The 16,769-nt window shown below is 42.4% G+C and overlaps 3 protein-coding genes across 3 annotated transcripts in view; 2 read left to right on the top strand and 1 right to left on the bottom strand.

Annotated features, from left to right (window-relative positions):
• Window positions 1-79: 79 nt before the first annotated feature.
• ppiab (peptidylprolyl isomerase Ab (cyclophilin A)) lies at window positions 80-3,968 on the top strand. The gene is made up of 5 exons (XM_084572633.1): window positions 80-186; window positions 1,408-1,438; window positions 2,967-3,055; window positions 3,148-3,320; window positions 3,397-3,968. The coding sequence occupies exons 1-5, from the start codon at window positions 118-120 to the stop codon at window positions 3,530-3,532; spliced, it is 498 nt and encodes a 165-aa protein (XP_084428759.1). The 5' UTR covers window positions 80-117; the 3' UTR covers window positions 3,533-3,968.
• Window positions 3,969-9,062: 5,094 nt separating this feature from the next.
• On the bottom strand, window positions 9,063-10,757 carry dusp26 (dual specificity phosphatase 26; the record flags this gene model as incomplete). The annotated part of the gene is made up of 3 exons (XM_084572002.1): window positions 9,063-9,455; window positions 9,725-9,936; window positions 10,579-10,757. The coding sequence occupies 3 exons, from the start codon at window positions 10,755-10,757 to the stop codon at window positions 9,244-9,246; spliced, it is 603 nt and encodes a 200-aa protein (XP_084428128.1). The 3' UTR covers window positions 9,063-9,243.
• Window positions 10,758-12,366: 1,609 nt separating this feature from the next.
• Window positions 12,367-16,769, top strand: part of ddx56 (DEAD (Asp-Glu-Ala-Asp) box helicase 56) — a gene marked incomplete at its 5' end in the record, with an annotated part of 8,440 nt that continues 4,037 nt past the window's right edge. The window contains 13 exon segments of the mRNA XM_084572778.1: window positions 12,367-12,411; window positions 12,413-12,472; window positions 13,304-13,465; window positions 13,582-13,736; window positions 13,841-14,011; window positions 14,277-14,367; window positions 14,582-14,823; window positions 14,948-15,094; window positions 15,672-15,785; window positions 15,878-15,972; window positions 16,141-16,214; window positions 16,296-16,385; window positions 16,490-16,595. Coding sequence (XP_084428904.1) covers window positions 12,367-12,411; window positions 12,413-12,472; window positions 13,304-13,465; window positions 13,582-13,736; window positions 13,841-14,011; window positions 14,277-14,367; window positions 14,582-14,823; window positions 14,948-15,094; window positions 15,672-15,785; window positions 15,878-15,972; window positions 16,141-16,214; window positions 16,296-16,385; window positions 16,490-16,595 — 1,552 coding nt within the window.

The following is a 16,769-nucleotide window of genomic DNA, read 5'->3' on the forward strand; positions in this document are numbered from 1 at the left end:
GGCTCTTGACGGGAGGCTGCGTCGCTATATAAAGGCGGAGGCTAACGGGACCGAGGCGTATCCGCTGTCAGGACTCATTCAGCCGCTCAGCATCACGAACACAGGCCGCTGACAAACATGGGAAACCCCAGAGTCTTCTTTGACATCACCATTGATGGCGCCAACGCCGGCAGGATCATCATGGAGGTAAGACGAGCCCGAGCGCGTGGACACGTTGCTTGCTCATGTCATGTCCAGTTTGTTGCAGCGCCTCCCTGCAGCTGCGACAGACGTGTTGCAGCAGTGCGTCAACTTGTGTTGCTCAGCTGTTCCTCCTCATGTTGACACAGTTTCTTGATGCATGCTGTGTTTTTATCTGCATTTAATCCTGATCTGATGGAGTGGACGCTTCAGCTCAGTCACACATGACTGTTATTGATAATAATAAAGATGATCATGCTGTGAGCTGTGGTGGAAACGCCCATCATCATCATCATCATCATCATCATCATAGGAAATGACCGCATCTGCATCTACAGCCTCTACATGTCTGGATCCACATATTCAAATTAGCACAATTAATTATTGATTAACTAACTGCAGATGGTATATTCTAATTTGCATTAAAAAATGTGATAATAAACTTTTTTTATTTATTTATTTTTTGTAAAGCACTTTTTAAAACAACAGATTTTGGCCTCAGTGCTGCACAGAGTAGTAATAAGCACATAAAAAGCAAAAACAATGAAGAGGAAGATATATAAATAATATATATGTGTAAATATAGAAATGATAATTTAAAACTCAAAGTTTGAAGAAGGGCTTTAAATAAGTCACACTGGACTTCAGGATCAGAAACTGGGCTCCTCACGGCTACAGTATGAAAATACAAAAACAGAATTATGTATAAAAAGTAAAACAGTATAAACCAGAAGATATAAGTCACTATAAGATATTACACTGTTTTTATTTCACCACATGATAAACTGACATAGACCTTATTGATCCTTTAGCATCATCATACTCAGCTGTGGCGTTAAAAGTCAATAAAATGGTAAAAAAATATATAAAGTACAGTGAGGTAGAAATGCACATGAAGTATAAGCTAAGTACAACATATATGTTTATATTTAATATCTGAGTTTCAAGGTTTTTTATTGTCATTCCAACTCCACGATCTCAAACCCAGCAGCACCAGTGCAATTAGCGTAAAGTTAAAGCTGTTAATAAATAAAGTGTGTGTGTAACTATGTGGATATTACATCATCACACCTGACACACCTGGTTATTAGGTGTGTGTGAGTCTAACTGCTGTTGTAGATATATGAGACTACAGTGATGTTAGTTTGATGTTTATTCTGGGTATTCTCTGTTTCTCTGTGTTTTCTTTGTTCACTTTCTAATTGTGGTCTCTTTGTGTTTGTGCAGCTCCGGGCCGACGTGGTCCCAAAGACTGCAGGTAGGTAAGCTAGAAAATAAAGCCGTTAGCTCATTAAGCACAGAGCTGCTCTGTTCATTTTTTATTCCATACACAGTCATAATGGATTAATGTTCCGTGGGGGGAAAGTATGCGTCCCCATTAATCCTCACGGTGTTTATTCTAAATATGGCCCGAGGAGGCTGTGGCTGTTGCAGAGTGTGTAAACACAACTAAACTTGTAATCTGTGCTCTGACCATTCATCCTACCGAACCTGCCTGATGCATTGCTCACTGCCTGTGCTCCTGTCCCACATAGCTTTTGTTAGTTATATGACCTATTTATAGTCGCTGGCTGCAGGAAGCGTGGCCTATATGCTCGGTTTGTTCATACATTAGTTTCAGTGGCAGCATCTGCTGTAAAAGACACAAAGCAGGGCTCTTCAACTAGTTGAGCATGGACAATATCACCAGAGCTATACTTAGAAATGTTCTCTCCTTCGCAAGGAGGACGTTGGGAATGCAACTTTAACAACTACAACCCTCAGGACTACAAGACTACCATAATACAAAGTGTTTACAGCACAGACTCAGCAATGGCTATAGAACGATGCAAAACAACTACAAAAGAGATGTAAACAAACATACTACAAAAAAACTGTTACAAAAAGGCCCAAAACTACCAAAACATTGATGCAAAGCAACTTAAAAATGTGTATACAAACACAAATAGATGGAAACTGCAAACTAGATGGAAAAGTGGATCTAAAACAACCAGTAAATGATGCAAAATAAGATGCAAAACTATTATAAAAAGACCAAAAACTACCGGAAAAGTGACGGGAGACCACTTAAAGACACAAATAACCACAAAGAGTTGTAAAAATTGTGGGATTAATATACATGTCTTATGTCTTAAAACAACTCAAAAAGATTTTAACAAATGCAGAGAGATGCAAAACTATTACAAAAAGACAAAAAACAACCACAAGGAAATAAAAAAAATACTGCAAAAAATATAAAACAACCAGAAAAAGATGCAAAACTGTTACAAAAAAGGCCCAAAACAACTTAAAAATGTGTATATAAACACAAATAGATGGGAACTGGAATGAACCAGTAAATGATGTAAATAAGATGCAAAATCTACAAGAAGACCACAAAACAACAAAAAAAAGTGTAAAACAAATACAAAGGTGTGAAAAACTATTACAAAAAGACCAAAAAACAACCACAAAGAGATGGGAGACCACTACAAAGATGTAAAACAAACAGAAAAAGATGCAAAACAAGGCCCAAAACAACCAAAAAATAGACGCAAAACAGCTTAAAACATGTATTCAAAACACAAATATATGTAAAACAAATGTAAAATAACAAAATGACCAAAAAACTACCAAAAGGAGATGAGAGACCACTACAAAAAGACACAAACCAACCAAAAAAAGACTCAAAACAACTAAAAGCAGATTTAAAAAGGCCTCAGACGGAGGTCCTGGCTCCTGCTCAGAGGTTTTTCTGTACTTTAGTTGGTGCTTGTTGAGGAAGTGACGGTGTCTCTATTTTACAGAAAATTTCCGAGCCCTGTGCACCGGGGAGAAAGGTTTTGGCTACAAAGGCTCCACATTTCACCGTGTCATCCCTAAATTTATGTGCCAGGTACACGTTAGGACTCTTTGTCCCGTTTGGTTTTCACTTTTATCACATCTGTTCATGATCTGCGTGATTTTCATTGAGTTTTATGTTTTCAGGGCGGAGACTTCACCAACCACAACGGGACCGGAGGGAAATCCATCTATGGAGAGAACTTTCCTGACGAGAACTTCCAGCTGAAGCACATGGGCATGGGGACGCTGTCCATGGCCAACGCAGGGCCCAACACCAACGGGTCCCAGTTCTTCGTCTGCACTGCCTCAACCGACTGGTGAGCCCCGGGACGACCCGACGTTCAGGGTTCACTGACGGTTTGTCTCGTGCTCATCTACTCCTCTGTTCTCCAGGCTCAACGGGAAGCACGTGGTGTTCGGCAGCGTGGTGGAGGGCATCGACGTCGTCAAGGCGATGGAGAAGCAAGGCACGAAGAGCGGCACTCCTAAAGCCGAGGTCGTCATCGCCGACTGTGGTGAACTAAAGTAGATGCATCCTCTGTGGTCCTTGTACTTTCTGGTATTTCAAGGTTTGGATTTAGACTCTAACATAAAAGATAAACAAATAATGTTTATCTTGTAATGAGTTTATTTGATTTTCATTTTGAAAAGTACAAAAATTAAGTCTAATTTTAACTTTCTCTTTCATTTTAGACTAAAAGAAAGGTTCATTTTTTAATCTTTTTGGATTTTAAAATAAACATCAAATAACTTTTGTTTTTTCCAGTTTTCTGGTTTTAAAAACAAACTTGAAATACCAAAAAAATAAAATAATCAGCCACATCGGTAGAGAAACACCCAGTGCACCCACTTCCTCCTCTTGTTTGCCTTTGATGTTGATATTTGTTCTGTAATATTTTGTACCTTCTAATCCACATTTGTTAACAAAACCGGAACACAATGACGATGGTGTAAATAAAACTACCTGAAAGCCTGGTTGTGTGTACCTGTCATCATCCTTTATATTGAAGATTGATTTATTTTTGCAGTTGACACTTTTGACCACCAGGGGGCACTGTTGGCATTAACAGTATCTTTCTTTAACTCAAGTAAAATTCTCCAAGTCTTACATTTTGTTTTTATTTAGTGGTTGAACTGACAAAAGAGACTGCACTGCACTGAAAATATAATTAGAGTAAATATTCAGATTCAGATTGATTTAATGTTTTTTTTTTTTCTCATGTTTGAGTGTTTTCATATACGTCTTGAACTATACACCACCTCTATACCAGTATCTCACCCAACATACACAAAAAGAGTCATTTTGTTGGTATTTTGAGGGTTTTGTAGTTTATTATTCCCTGGAAACAGTTTAAAAACGTTCATGAGTCATCTGGCTCTAGGGGGCGTGTGCTAATTTTTTCATCCAATGAAACGCTCGCTCAAATTTAATCGGCCCCTCCCTCCCTCTGCTTCTCTCCTTCACCACCAGCACTGACACCCTCAGCGTATATGGGCTGAGCCTGTTCAGGTCACTGGAGCTGACCAATCAGAGCAGGCTGTTCAAATCAGGGAGGGCGGGGCCTCTAGTTATGTTATAATTTAGTTTAAGGCTGCCTGTCATTTTATAGGAACTTCAACAAAATAAACCTTTATTTCAACACAAAACACAGCAAAACATATTTGAAACATTTTTTTTTTTATTTCCGATCAAATACAGAATTTATCAAAACAAACTTTATCAATGTCCAGTGTCCACTGACAATAAAAAGATAAAAAGAAAAGCCCAAACTTGAAGAAGTACACGTATTAAGGCATCAACATCTCCTTTGCCCGTTTCTCCATCAATAAACCTCAGAGAGGGTGATACAAAAATAAATCCAAAAGAATTCAAGTTTCCTTATAGAAATGTCTCTGTAAGAAAACAAACAGCTTACAAGAATATAAACGGCAATCGAGACTGACGACCAATCACGGCACAGTAAAACCACAAATACAAAACATACAGATCCAATACATCAAAGATAAAGATCGTAACGGTCAGACAGGCCGGAGATTATCCACACGTTTAGTTTTATTAATACTTTCTCTGTGTTTTAACAGAGTGGACTGAGGAAAGCTTCTTAAGAAAGGCAGGTTCTGCTGTCAACACGACATCGTGGTTTTATCACCGACACAAAATGCAGCAAGAGGATTTTTTTTTTGACGAGCTGATTCTGGACTTTGGGAGCGGCATTGCAACCGTTTACCAGTCAGTTACAAGCTACAGCTCTAGACTGTAGAGCAGGTGGACGCCATGACAGCTCCTTTAAAGTGAAGCCAAAGCATCTGGAGCTCCCCCTGGTGGCTGGCTGCTGTATAGGTCACATATGCCCCACCCTCCTCCATGTTAGCTGTTGGACGTTTCTTCTAAACTTTTGTTTTGTTAGATTGTCAGTGAATTAATGTAATTACCTAGCTAGCTAAAACAACACGCCAACCTTAGCACCGTGGGAGGAAAAGGTCGCGATCAGTAGTTAGCATTTACCAAATCTGAATAAATCATGCTGTAAAAACAACACATGCAGTGTATAATTTCAACATTTCTTTGTAAATGGGCGGGTCATTGATAACGTGGCTCCACCCGCAGGCAATACTGTTCAGACTCCAGCTCCAAACTTGCAAGATGGCACCATCCAAATCGCGTCCGTTTGACAAATTGAAGGAAGTGGAGACACATTGTCCATTTTTTTTCTACAATCTGTGATTTGTACAGAAATTGCTGCAATTTAAAATATCTTTCATGACTTTGTGGAAGTATTTTTTTATGCTATCGGGTATAGAGTGACCTATAAGCTACCCTGGAATGAAGCAAGAATGTCCTGATCGCCCCCTGGTGGCGGGCTGGGGTGTGAACTGTAAGCCCCCGGCCAGTACAAGGGATATACAGCAGGAGTCAGACGTGGCCCACTGGGTTGTCCGTTGGTCCCCAAGAAGCCAGCTATGATTCCAAGTTAAACAAACACTAGTTGCGTCCAGATTGTTGCTGCGCTGCCTCGCTTTCCAAGGCCACAATTCAAACACACATTTCATTAATAACTTGACATTTTGTGAAATATTCTGATTTTCTTGCCAAGAGTGAGATAAGAAGATCAACACCACTCTCATGTCTTTGCGTCAATGGACTCTGGGAGGCTGTTAGCTTAGCTTAGATAGCAAAATCTGGAAATGGTATAAGCAGCTACTTTGGCTCAGTCAGCCACTTTTCAGTCTAAACCACATCTAGACATGTTTAAGGTGTAGAGTAGGCTACATAAGTGCGTATTTATCTGCGCTAACAAACACTGCAAATGTTAGCATGCCCAGCTAACTAGCTTATGACAAGTCAAAGCGCATTACCTCGCTACGTTAAAATGTTGGGTTACATAACAAAACCCTTTATTAACAACCTATAGGCTACATCCACTGATATTAGTACCTGATTGTGTATCAAACAAGATGCTATTTATACCTCGGTTTGTTTGTTAGCACGATATGTTGATTTACAGGATTCTTCTGAAAACATCTGGACATAAAAAAGTAAAAATGCATCCATTTTTTTTTTAAGCTAGCTCAAGGAATTAGCATTAAGATGCCAAATATCTAAAGCTAGCATAACTCCACCCAACAAAATGATCAGTTCTTTTTACATTTGTGTTTGCTTAAATGTAACTTTTAGTAGAGCTATGCTAGCTTTAGCCCTCTTCATGTTAAGCTAAGCTAAGCTAAGCTAATTGGCGCCCAGTTCCATTCTTATTCCTTGGAATAAATTTCATATGAACATACTCAAGAAGTAATCAGCGAAATATTTGGTACATGTGAAGTTGCTGACGTCGTATAGGCTACGCAGAAAGATGGCGGACGTAAGTGTCACCTAAAGCTAATCGCTTTAAAGCTGCATGTTTAAGCGTTCCAGCTCAAATGCACAATAAACACAACACAACTGGAAACCAACCTCCCAGACCATCTAAAAAGGTAGTAAAGGGTAATAGTAGACATAAGAGTGGCAGCAGTCTTATCATTTAACACTGGTCTGGAAAGCAAATAAGAATATTTTCAAAGTTTTCAACCTTTAAATCTCCACAGATCCTTATTTTTTTATGTACATTTTTTTTTGTATTTATCATGGTGGTGTTAACACAGCACAGACAAAAGACCACGAACAAATGCATTTCGAACATGATACTGGAGGTAATCATTAATAACACTCAAGAAGGGCATTTAGAAAGCTGGTTTAAATTTCAGCATTGGATCTTCTGTTGTTTTTTCATTAGCACGACACCAAAGCACTGAGCTCTGGGCATCCTCTAGTCATCCGGGCAGTTGGTAGCTTTTCGCAATGGTCTACTCTAAATACTCTCTAGAGCTGGCATGTTAACAGTCAGTGGAAAGTTGAAAGTGATGCACCAGACGGGAAGATGTTCTGCTGGGTCTGTGCTCAGTGAAATCACACAAGATATCCAATAATGAATGATTGATTGACTGAAATATACACTGGACCCTAACCAAAACACTGCATGTTGCTGCTGTTCAAACAGATGTGTACAGATTGTAATAATACTGTAAATACCTTAGGCTACATAGCTGTGCTGGATTAGACCTGGGCTACAACTACGAGGATGAGTTGTTCAGGGCACTTGATGAAGGTAAGAAGTCGAGGGAAGACCTGCAACGACTCAAACAATGGGGAAGAAGTTTTTTTTTTTTTTTTTTATCCTCCATGTAGATTAGAAAAAGCCAGAAAGGACCTAGTGGTGATCAGGAACGGCGGCATTCCTGATAGGAACGCTAGCATCGATCCCAGTTGAATAAGAAAAACCTCAGTAACCGGGTTGGAACTAAGCAGATTAATCATTAACGTCAGTCCTTGTTAGTTGCACCAATGGGCAGCGGCAATACTGTCCAAATCTTATTAGACGACAACAAATGAAAATAACTGCTTCATCTGTTTCCAGTAAATCAGAATACACAAAGCTTTACATTTTCTACTTTTCCGGTAGACGATGGTCTTAGTAAGTCTCCGTGGAATGCTCCGAAGTTTCGTTAAAAAGATTTATAAGAAAGTGACTGATGTGAGGGCGCTAAAGATCCAGTGTGTAGGATTTTTTTCAGGAGTTCAATTAGTAGAAATGGAAATCAGTGTACGTAATTAAAGTTTGCTTCGTTAGACCTCAGACAAACCAAACCGACACCAGAGATCTACCGGTAAAGAAGGCAGACTGTGACGTCTCCTGTGTCTGGACCAAAAAGCTGCACCTGAACGCACCACGACGACCAACTAGTTCTGCACCTGAGAGGAAATAACTCTTCACACCAGCAGGTGGCAGTAGTCTGGATCCAGCATTCAACATGAACAACGGGCCTAAAAGCTACCGGCAGGGGTCCGACTAGCGCCAACGGTCAATGGCTAACCATTTTTCAGTGCAGCATGGAGGTCATTTTGTAAACTGTGGTCCAATGAAATCAGGGAATGCTTCAAAGTCTGAACACACCAAGCTTGACAACGGGAAGAACGAAGGCCAAAAAGTTGCACTGTTCTGCAACAAAGAGGAAATAACTCAGGAGGCAGTAGACTGGATTCAGCGTTCAAAAAGAAAAACAGGAAGAGCTATTATTAAGCTGGGAGGCTAGGAAGCTAGGAAGAGCTACTGTTAGCACGGAGGCTAGGAAGAAGTACGAACCACAACTAGTGCAACAGACCTTCTTCTTGGGGTATCGTGGCATTCAGGAACAGGTCCTCTTCCAGCAAGTCGGCCATCTTTCTACAGTTTCTCGGAGTGAACAAACCGAACACTGACTCTAGAGAGGACCTTTGTTGTGTTTAAGTTCAAGCATTTACAGTAGATTCTTCTAAATGTTTGAAAAAGCTGAGGCGATGGAGGTATGTTCGTGTGGTCGCAATCTGCATCCTCACCACTAAGTGGCACTAAATCCCACACACTGGACCTTTAAGTAAAGAGATGTTAAGTACTTGTTGGGGCTTGAGAGTTTGATTGTTTGAGATATTTTTTTACCTTTTTCAGCTACAGATTGTAACATCAGACTTCCAGCGTGATGTTTAGAGTCTAAAGGACTAAACAGATCAAATAAAACAAACTAATTAAATCATTTAAACCCTCCGACTCACTCAGAGCCTCAAAGGTTGCTCCTATCTTGGCCTCGTCGTCTCCCTCGGTGTAACCGGCTGCTACCTCGGGTTGAGACTGTGTTGACGCGTGTTTTTTTTTTTTTTTTTTTTTTTTTTCAGCTCTGCGGCGACGTCTTGCGGCTTTCTCTCAGGATGCCGTCCAGGCCGTTGAGCTGGCGGAGGAATCCGCGGTTGGGGATGACGCCGCGGTGGTCTTTGACGGTTTTGATGGCCTCCACCAGCGTCAGGTTCTGTCGGATCATCAGGTAGGCCAGCACCAGCGTGGCTGAGCGGCTCACGCCCACCGTGCAGTGGACCAGCACCTTACCTACACATACAGAACAGATGCCAGTTCATTAGGTACACTAGTGAATGCATTCTAGTGTAACAGTACTCCTCTAAATCTTCATGAAGGTTCTGGTGTTCGGCGTTAGATTAAAATAACAGAGATGTTGATTTAACTGTTGTCATGATTTGGGGACGTGATACATAGTTTTAGAACAAGCTGTAAAGTCTAGTAGTAGAGTAGTAAAGCATGAATGAACCAACTAGTCCAGTACACATCTTGCTGATCATGTTGTTGAGCCACAGACTGACCTCCACTGGCGAGGGCTTTGTGGATGAACTCGGCGGCGGGATAGAAGTTGACGCTCATGTCGAACGTGGGCGAGTCGTGGGCCTCGATGCCGTGGTACGTGATGTTCATCCCGGCGTAGTACTCGGCCCCGCCGCGCCACTTGCTCTGCGCGCAGTTGAGGATGTGCGTGATGCCGAGCTTGGCGAGCTCGCGGCGATCCGAGGCGATGTCCCTGCAAGGGAGAGGAGGAGGATGTTTGGCGTTGGAAAGTTGTTCTGGGAGTCTTTCCGTTGAGGACTGATTCTGCTCCAGCAAATATCTGCTCGGCCAATCAGATCTGTTTGGGGGCGGGGCTTAATGTGGTCATCCGAGAGGGTTGGAGCTAGTCTAACCTACGGTATAGCGCGCTAGCTGGTTTGGCACAGTGGTTCTCTTATGCTTTAATAGGATTTTATTGCAAATAAATGGATTATATGCATAAATATAAACATGCCAGTCAGCCATAACATTATGACCACCTTCCTAATAGTGTGTAGGTTCATGACGTTGCTTTTTATTCCTTCATCTTTTATTTATTCTCACAACTGATACTTGGCTAAGTGGTGATGAGTGGTTCTCCGAGAAACTCTACTCTTTATCTTCTATTATATAATAAAATTTTGATTTTGACCACACAGGGTCAGTTTAAGCGCTGCCACCTGCCCATTGTGCACAAGTATATTAGGTAGGCTATATATTTTTTAATTTAAATAAATAAATAAAAATTGACGGATGAAAGCAGGACTTTAACCTGTTGATGCACCTCCTCCTCCACCTCCTCCTCTACCTCCTCCTCTACCTCCTCCACCTCCTCCTTAGTGGGTAAGTAACTCACTGGTCTCCAATGTAGAGCCGAGGCCACACTTCGTCCGCATGGTTGCAGGCCGTCTTGCCGGTGTACAGGAGCCGCTCCAGCTCGGACACCGACAGGTTTGGGGAGGCGCGCTCGGAGTCCTTCCTGCTCGGGGACCTGGAGCTGCTCCGGGACCGAGAGAACCGGGACATGAACGCCATTTAATCTGGACAAACGTGGGAGGGAACGGGACGGGAAGGGACTCCAGCTTCTGTTATTTGAATATTAGATTATATAACACACACTAACCTGTAGCTGTATCTGTTATTTTATGGTAAATGCTGAGTTGTGCTTCTCTCTGTGTCCGAGGCTACTAATAATAAACCACGCAGGCGCAGTATTTCCCCATTAGCAGCAGTTTTTTCTTTCTTATTTTGTTTTACCTGTGTCTCGTGTTGTTCCGCGTCTCAGAGGTTTTTCGGGGCTTGCAGATCCGCGGCCATGTTGACTCGTTTATTTCTCAGAAGGAGGATGATGTGATGATGAGGAGACGCCTGCATCCCGGAGACATGTCCATCTCCTGCATCCCCTCCCCGCCCCCTCAACAAGTCCTCACTCAGGCTGTGGACTCTCTGGAGACGTGAGATTTTAAATCCGGCTTCCGAGCAAACACAAAGAGCTTCTCCTCTGCGCCGTGTTCCTCTCGTGTTCTGCTTAAAACCAAGACGGGGGTTAATTTTATATTTATTCCTAATGCTGGGCTCTTGTTGCAGACACGCTGGAGTTTTGTCGCCACCTTCCGGTTAAACGGAGGAACCGCATCAAGAAGATGATGAGGGGAATCGACCCAGAGCTGATCTGGAAGATTCGATCCCATCACATGATCCTGATCAGATCAGGAGTTAAATCAGCTCCCAGGGGTTTATACATGTTAAAATGCTCATTGAATCCTGAGCAGTTTATGAAAGAATGCTGTTTTATTCCTCCTGAATAAAGAATGAATGTAAATTCTGATTTAACCTGAATCAGAATTTATATCTTCTACAGAAAGAGTCTCAATATTTGTGGGTAATGTTGAACTCTGACATCTTCTAGTGATTAGTCCTTAAATTAAATAATAATTAAATATTCTTATCATTATTTCCACCATTATTAGCACATTGTTTCAGCAGCAGTCCAGGAAATTACCAAGTAATAATAATAAACATTTGAGAAGTTGATAACAGTTTAAATTTATTTAATTCCATCACATTTCGAATATATTATTTTGACTAATTTAAACCTGCTAATTTTCTTTTCAGTCCTTCACGTTTTATTACATTTTTATATTAAAAATATCTTTATTCCTTTATCTTTTATTAAATTATTTTAACGTTTTTAGGTCTCCTTGATTTTTTTTAAGAATTTAAACATTTCCATTCCATCATCTTTAATCATAATATTTCTCCTTGATTCCTAAAGAATATATATTTCTGTTTCAACTGTTTTTATTATATTGTATTAACATTTTAAAGCTTCCTTGATTTATTAAGAAAATATATTTATTGTTCATCATTACACTGATTATGTTTTAAGTCAAAAAATATAATAACATATTTTTTTTCTATTTAATCATCTTTTATTGTATTATTTTTATATTTTTACGCCTACTTGATTTTGAAGAATAAAACATTTTTATATTAATTAAATATCCTTGATTTTTTTTAAATAAATTTATTTCTCTTCCATTACTTTCTATTATTTAATTATTTATATTTTGACGCCTCTCTGGTTTATTTTTCTCTTTAAGCTTGGCGCCTTGTTTCTCTGAGGGAGTTTGACGGCGACGTGATGACGTCTAAACCCTGCGACGCACGTGTGAGTGTAGTGAGGCTCAGACATGGCTGCGGAGAGGCTACAGTTCCACGAAATGGGCTTAGACGACCGCCTGTTAAAGGTAACACACCGTTTTCACGTCGCCTGTAGATTTTAAATGAACTTCTGGTGAAAGTTTGAAGCTTCGGCTGAAAAATAAAATCCGCTAAAAGGTTTAAAAATGAAGGAGGAGGAGGCGCTGCTCTGAGCTCAGCTAGCTTGTCTCGTGTTATGCTAATAACACTCGAACTAGCTTGTTTTTATTTACGTTATTCTAAATTATCATGGTGTTCACTCCGGGGTAAACACTTTATATGGTGCTCACTTACTGACGAGTTATTATTCTCTCAATCAGCCATAACATTATGACCACTGATTCTCTGGTTCTCATGGCTCCTGTCAGTTGGTGGAGATGTTTCAGGGAACAAGGTGAACGTTTTGTCCTCAGAGTTGATTTTAGAAGCAGGAAAAATGTTGGAAGGATTAGCTGCAGACAAGTCAGGGTGTCCACGCTGACCCTGGACACATGAGGACTGGACCATGGAGACATGGAGGAAGAAGAAGAAGGTGGTTCTGGTCTGATGGATCTGACCTGGAGAACACATGAAACTTTGGGTCCTTCCATTCATGTTCCTTTGACTCGTAGCTCCTACCTCAGCTTTGCTGCAGACCATGTCCACCTTTTCATGGGGACGATGCTCCGTGGTTCAGGACTGGTCGGAGGAACAACAACAGATTCCTCCAGATCTCAGTCCAATCCAGAAACTAGTCTGATCCACTGAGGCTCCACCTCTCAACTTACTAACATCCTGGTGACGGATACCAGGTGGTCATAATGTTCTGGCTGATCTGTGTGCGTTATATTGTGTTTAATCTGAGACGTTTCTGAGATCAGTTCTGCTTCTGGACTCAGGCGGTTGCAGATCTGGGTTGGTCCCAGCCCACTCTGATCCAGGAGAAGGCCATCCCTCTGGCTCTGGACGGGAAGGACCTTCTGGCCCGAGCCCGGACCGGATCTGGAAAGACCGCAGCCTACGCCATCCCCGTCATACAACGCATCCTGGCCTCCAAGCAGGTGAGATAACGATGGTCTAGAACAGTCATGAAGATAAGATACCTAATGTTTTGGCAGGTGAGTGTATTAATAATCTGTCCCTCCTCTTCCTCTGTGCCTGGTGTTGTCCTCCTCAGAGCGTCCGTGAGCAGGACGTCCGAGCTCTGGTCCTGGTTCCCACCAAAGAGCTGGGCCAGCAGGTCCAGACCATGATCCGACAGCTGACCACGTACTGCTCCAGGGACGTCCGAGTCGCCGACATCTCCGGCAAAGCCGATCTGTCGGCACAGAGGTCGGTGACACACACAGTGTAGCTGCAGCTGATCGTCTCTTTGCCTCAAAGGTTTAGGTATTTTAAAACCTGTCTCCCTCTCTATCTATCTCTGCTCTGGACAGGCCCATCCTAATGGAGAAGCCAGATGTGGTCGTGGGGACGCCGTCTCGTGTTCTCGCTCACCTCAACGCCCAGAACCTGGTCCTGCAGTCTTCTCTGGAGATGCTGGTGGTGGACGAGGCCGACCTGCTCTTCTCTTTTGGCTTCGAGGCCGACCTGAAGAACTTGCTGTGGTGAGAACGGACAGATTTTTACCAAAAGCTTTTCACTCACTCCCTTCAAACGTGGTGGGATGTATAGAGGAGCTTTGGGGCCGAAAGAGTCTTTAGCATGAGGTTATTTTGTCTCGTCACATCATGCATACATGAAACACAGATGTAGGTCATTTCTAAAGCACACAACGTCTTCATGTAAAACTGATCCTGTTCTAATAGAGCTTTAGTCTGTGGCGTTCGACTTAAAACGAGCGTTTCATGACCGTGTTCTGTGTCATCGCAGCCATCTGCCCAAGATCTACCAGTCCTTCCTGATGTCTGCGACTCTCACCGAGGACGTCCAGGCCTTAAAGGAGCTGCTGCTGCACAACCCTGTAAGTCACCGTCACATCTGTGTGTTGACGTAGAGTCTGGACAAACGCTTTAAAGGAAACAAGAACGTTTTACATGAATTATTTAAACTGCTGTGTCCCTGCGTGCTCACTGGCTAAACATCTAACTACCTCCTTAGTCCTGTACGTTTGGCAAATCTCACATAGGACAAGTTGTTTTTGTTTTTTCGTCATACCTGGATCTGCGTCTCCTCAGGTGATCCTGAAGCTTCAGGGCTCCCAGCTCCCGGACAGCAACCAGCTGCAGCAGTACAGCATCAAATGTGAGGAGGAGGACAAGTTCCTGCTCATCTACACGCTGCTGAAGCTCAGGCTGATTCAGGGGAAGACGCTGTTGTTCGTGGGGGAGGTGGACCGATGCTACCGACTCAAACTGTTCCTGGAACAGTTCAGTATTCCCGCCTGCGTCCTCAACTCGGAGCTGCCCGTCCATTCCAGGTGAGAAGGAGGGAAGTCAGGTGGCAGTCTTGCTCTAAACCTTCTCTTCTTTTAAGGTTCTGATATTTAGTGTTGGTTTCTAATAACAGAGAAAGATGTTGATTGAACTGTCGCTCTGCTGCAGGTGTCACATCATCACACAGTTCAACCAGGGCTTCTACGACTACATCATCGCCACAGACGAACAGAGCTTGGCCGATCCCACCACCGCTCCACAGACGACTGCAAGCAAAGACAAGAAGAAGAAGGCGACCAAGGAGAAAGGAGGACAGTGAGTCAAGACGTTTACTGGTGTTTAATGTTAGCAGCGGGTTGAGACTCTGAAGAAAAAATATCTAGAAAGCCATGAAGAGCTACTATTAGCTGGGAAGCTTGGGAGCTAGGAAGAGCGACTATTAGCTGGGAGGCTAGGAAGAGCTACTGTTAGCTGGGAGGCTAGGAAGAGCTACTGTTAGCTGGGAGGCTAGGAAGAGCTACTGTTAGCTGGGAGGCTAGGAAGAGGTGAATAGACACAGAAAAAGGTCCAATTCGTCCCAATGATGCAGGAAAAACCTCAAAAACTTGCACAATGGACATTGTATGGCTATGTCACAGTCCTTAAAGTGACGAAAAATCCAAAAAGCAAAAGTTTTTACCCTATAATGAGAAGAAAATATAAATAAATTAAAGGACCTGTGTGCAGGAATAAGTGACATCTAGTGGCGAGGCAGCATATTACAACCGAAGGGACTCACCGGAATAGATTAGCATATGAACGGCTTATTTTCAGCTTATACTAATGAAAAGTTAATTATGAATATTATAAACCAGACTTGAACTTATCAGCAGCGCCGTTGTTTCCTTTCCAGGACTAAAGACAAAGAGTACGGCGTCTCCAGAGGAGTCGACTTCCAGAATGTCGCTAACGTCATCAACTTTGATTTCCCCTCAACCGTAGAGTCGTACATCCACCGGGTCGGCAGGTGAGTTCTCTCAGGATCTCACTCGGTCTGTCTTTGATTATTTAAGCTTATGATGAATCGGTTCTAATAAACATCTTGTTTGACTTTTACAGAACAGCGAGAGCCGACAACCCCGGCACCGCTCTCTCCTTCGTCTCTCACACTGAGCTGGAGCTGCTGTCGGAGGTGGAGGAGGCTCTGAGTGGAGGTAACGTCTGTTCATCCAGTTTTACTCTCAGACGATTAACTCGGTTTTACATTTGAGTTGTCACGTTACATGATGACTGAAATATGAAATATGACCGTTTATTCCAGCAGAGAAGGCTTTGTTAATAAACCTGAATATCAGATGCAACTTTTTATATCTCGTCTTTAGATAACTCTGATTTGGTTCTGAAACCTTACGCGTTCAAGATGGAGGAGATTGAAGGCTTCAGGTACAGATGCAGGGTGAGTATCCTATCCTTCGTCACAGAGTTAAGATTCTTTGCGTCCTCCCGTTAAAACATAATCCTCGACGTCTGCGTTTAGGATGCGATGCGTTCGGTGACCAAGCAGGCCGTCAGAGAGGCCAGGCTGAAGGAGATCAAACAGGAGCTGCTCAATTCAGAAAAGCTCAAGGTGAGAGTTTCTCTAGATGAATGAATGAATGAATGAATGAATGAATGAATGAAGGTGGAGGTTTTGGGACAGGCTCTGATCGGATGTTTCTGTTTCCCGCTCAGACGTATTTCGAGGACAACCCCAGAGATCTGCAGCTGCTCCGACACGACAAAGACCTCCACCCTGCCGTCGTCAAGCCGCACCTGAAGAACATACCTGATTATCTGGGTACGACACAAACACCTACACACATAGTCACCTATATAATTTATAAAAATAAGCCCTGTCCAGGTATAAAAAAGAAATTAAGTCACAGCTTGGAGGAATTTTAGCCCATTCATCAGAACAGAACCACTTCAGTTCTGAGATGTTGGTGGGTTTCCTCACATCAACTGCTTGCTT

The sequence above is a fragment of the Chelon labrosus genome, assembly GCF_963514085.1.
Source record: "Chelon labrosus genome assembly, chromosome: 22".
Taxonomy (NCBI): domain Eukaryota; kingdom Metazoa; phylum Chordata; class Actinopteri; order Mugiliformes; family Mugilidae; genus Chelon; species Chelon labrosus.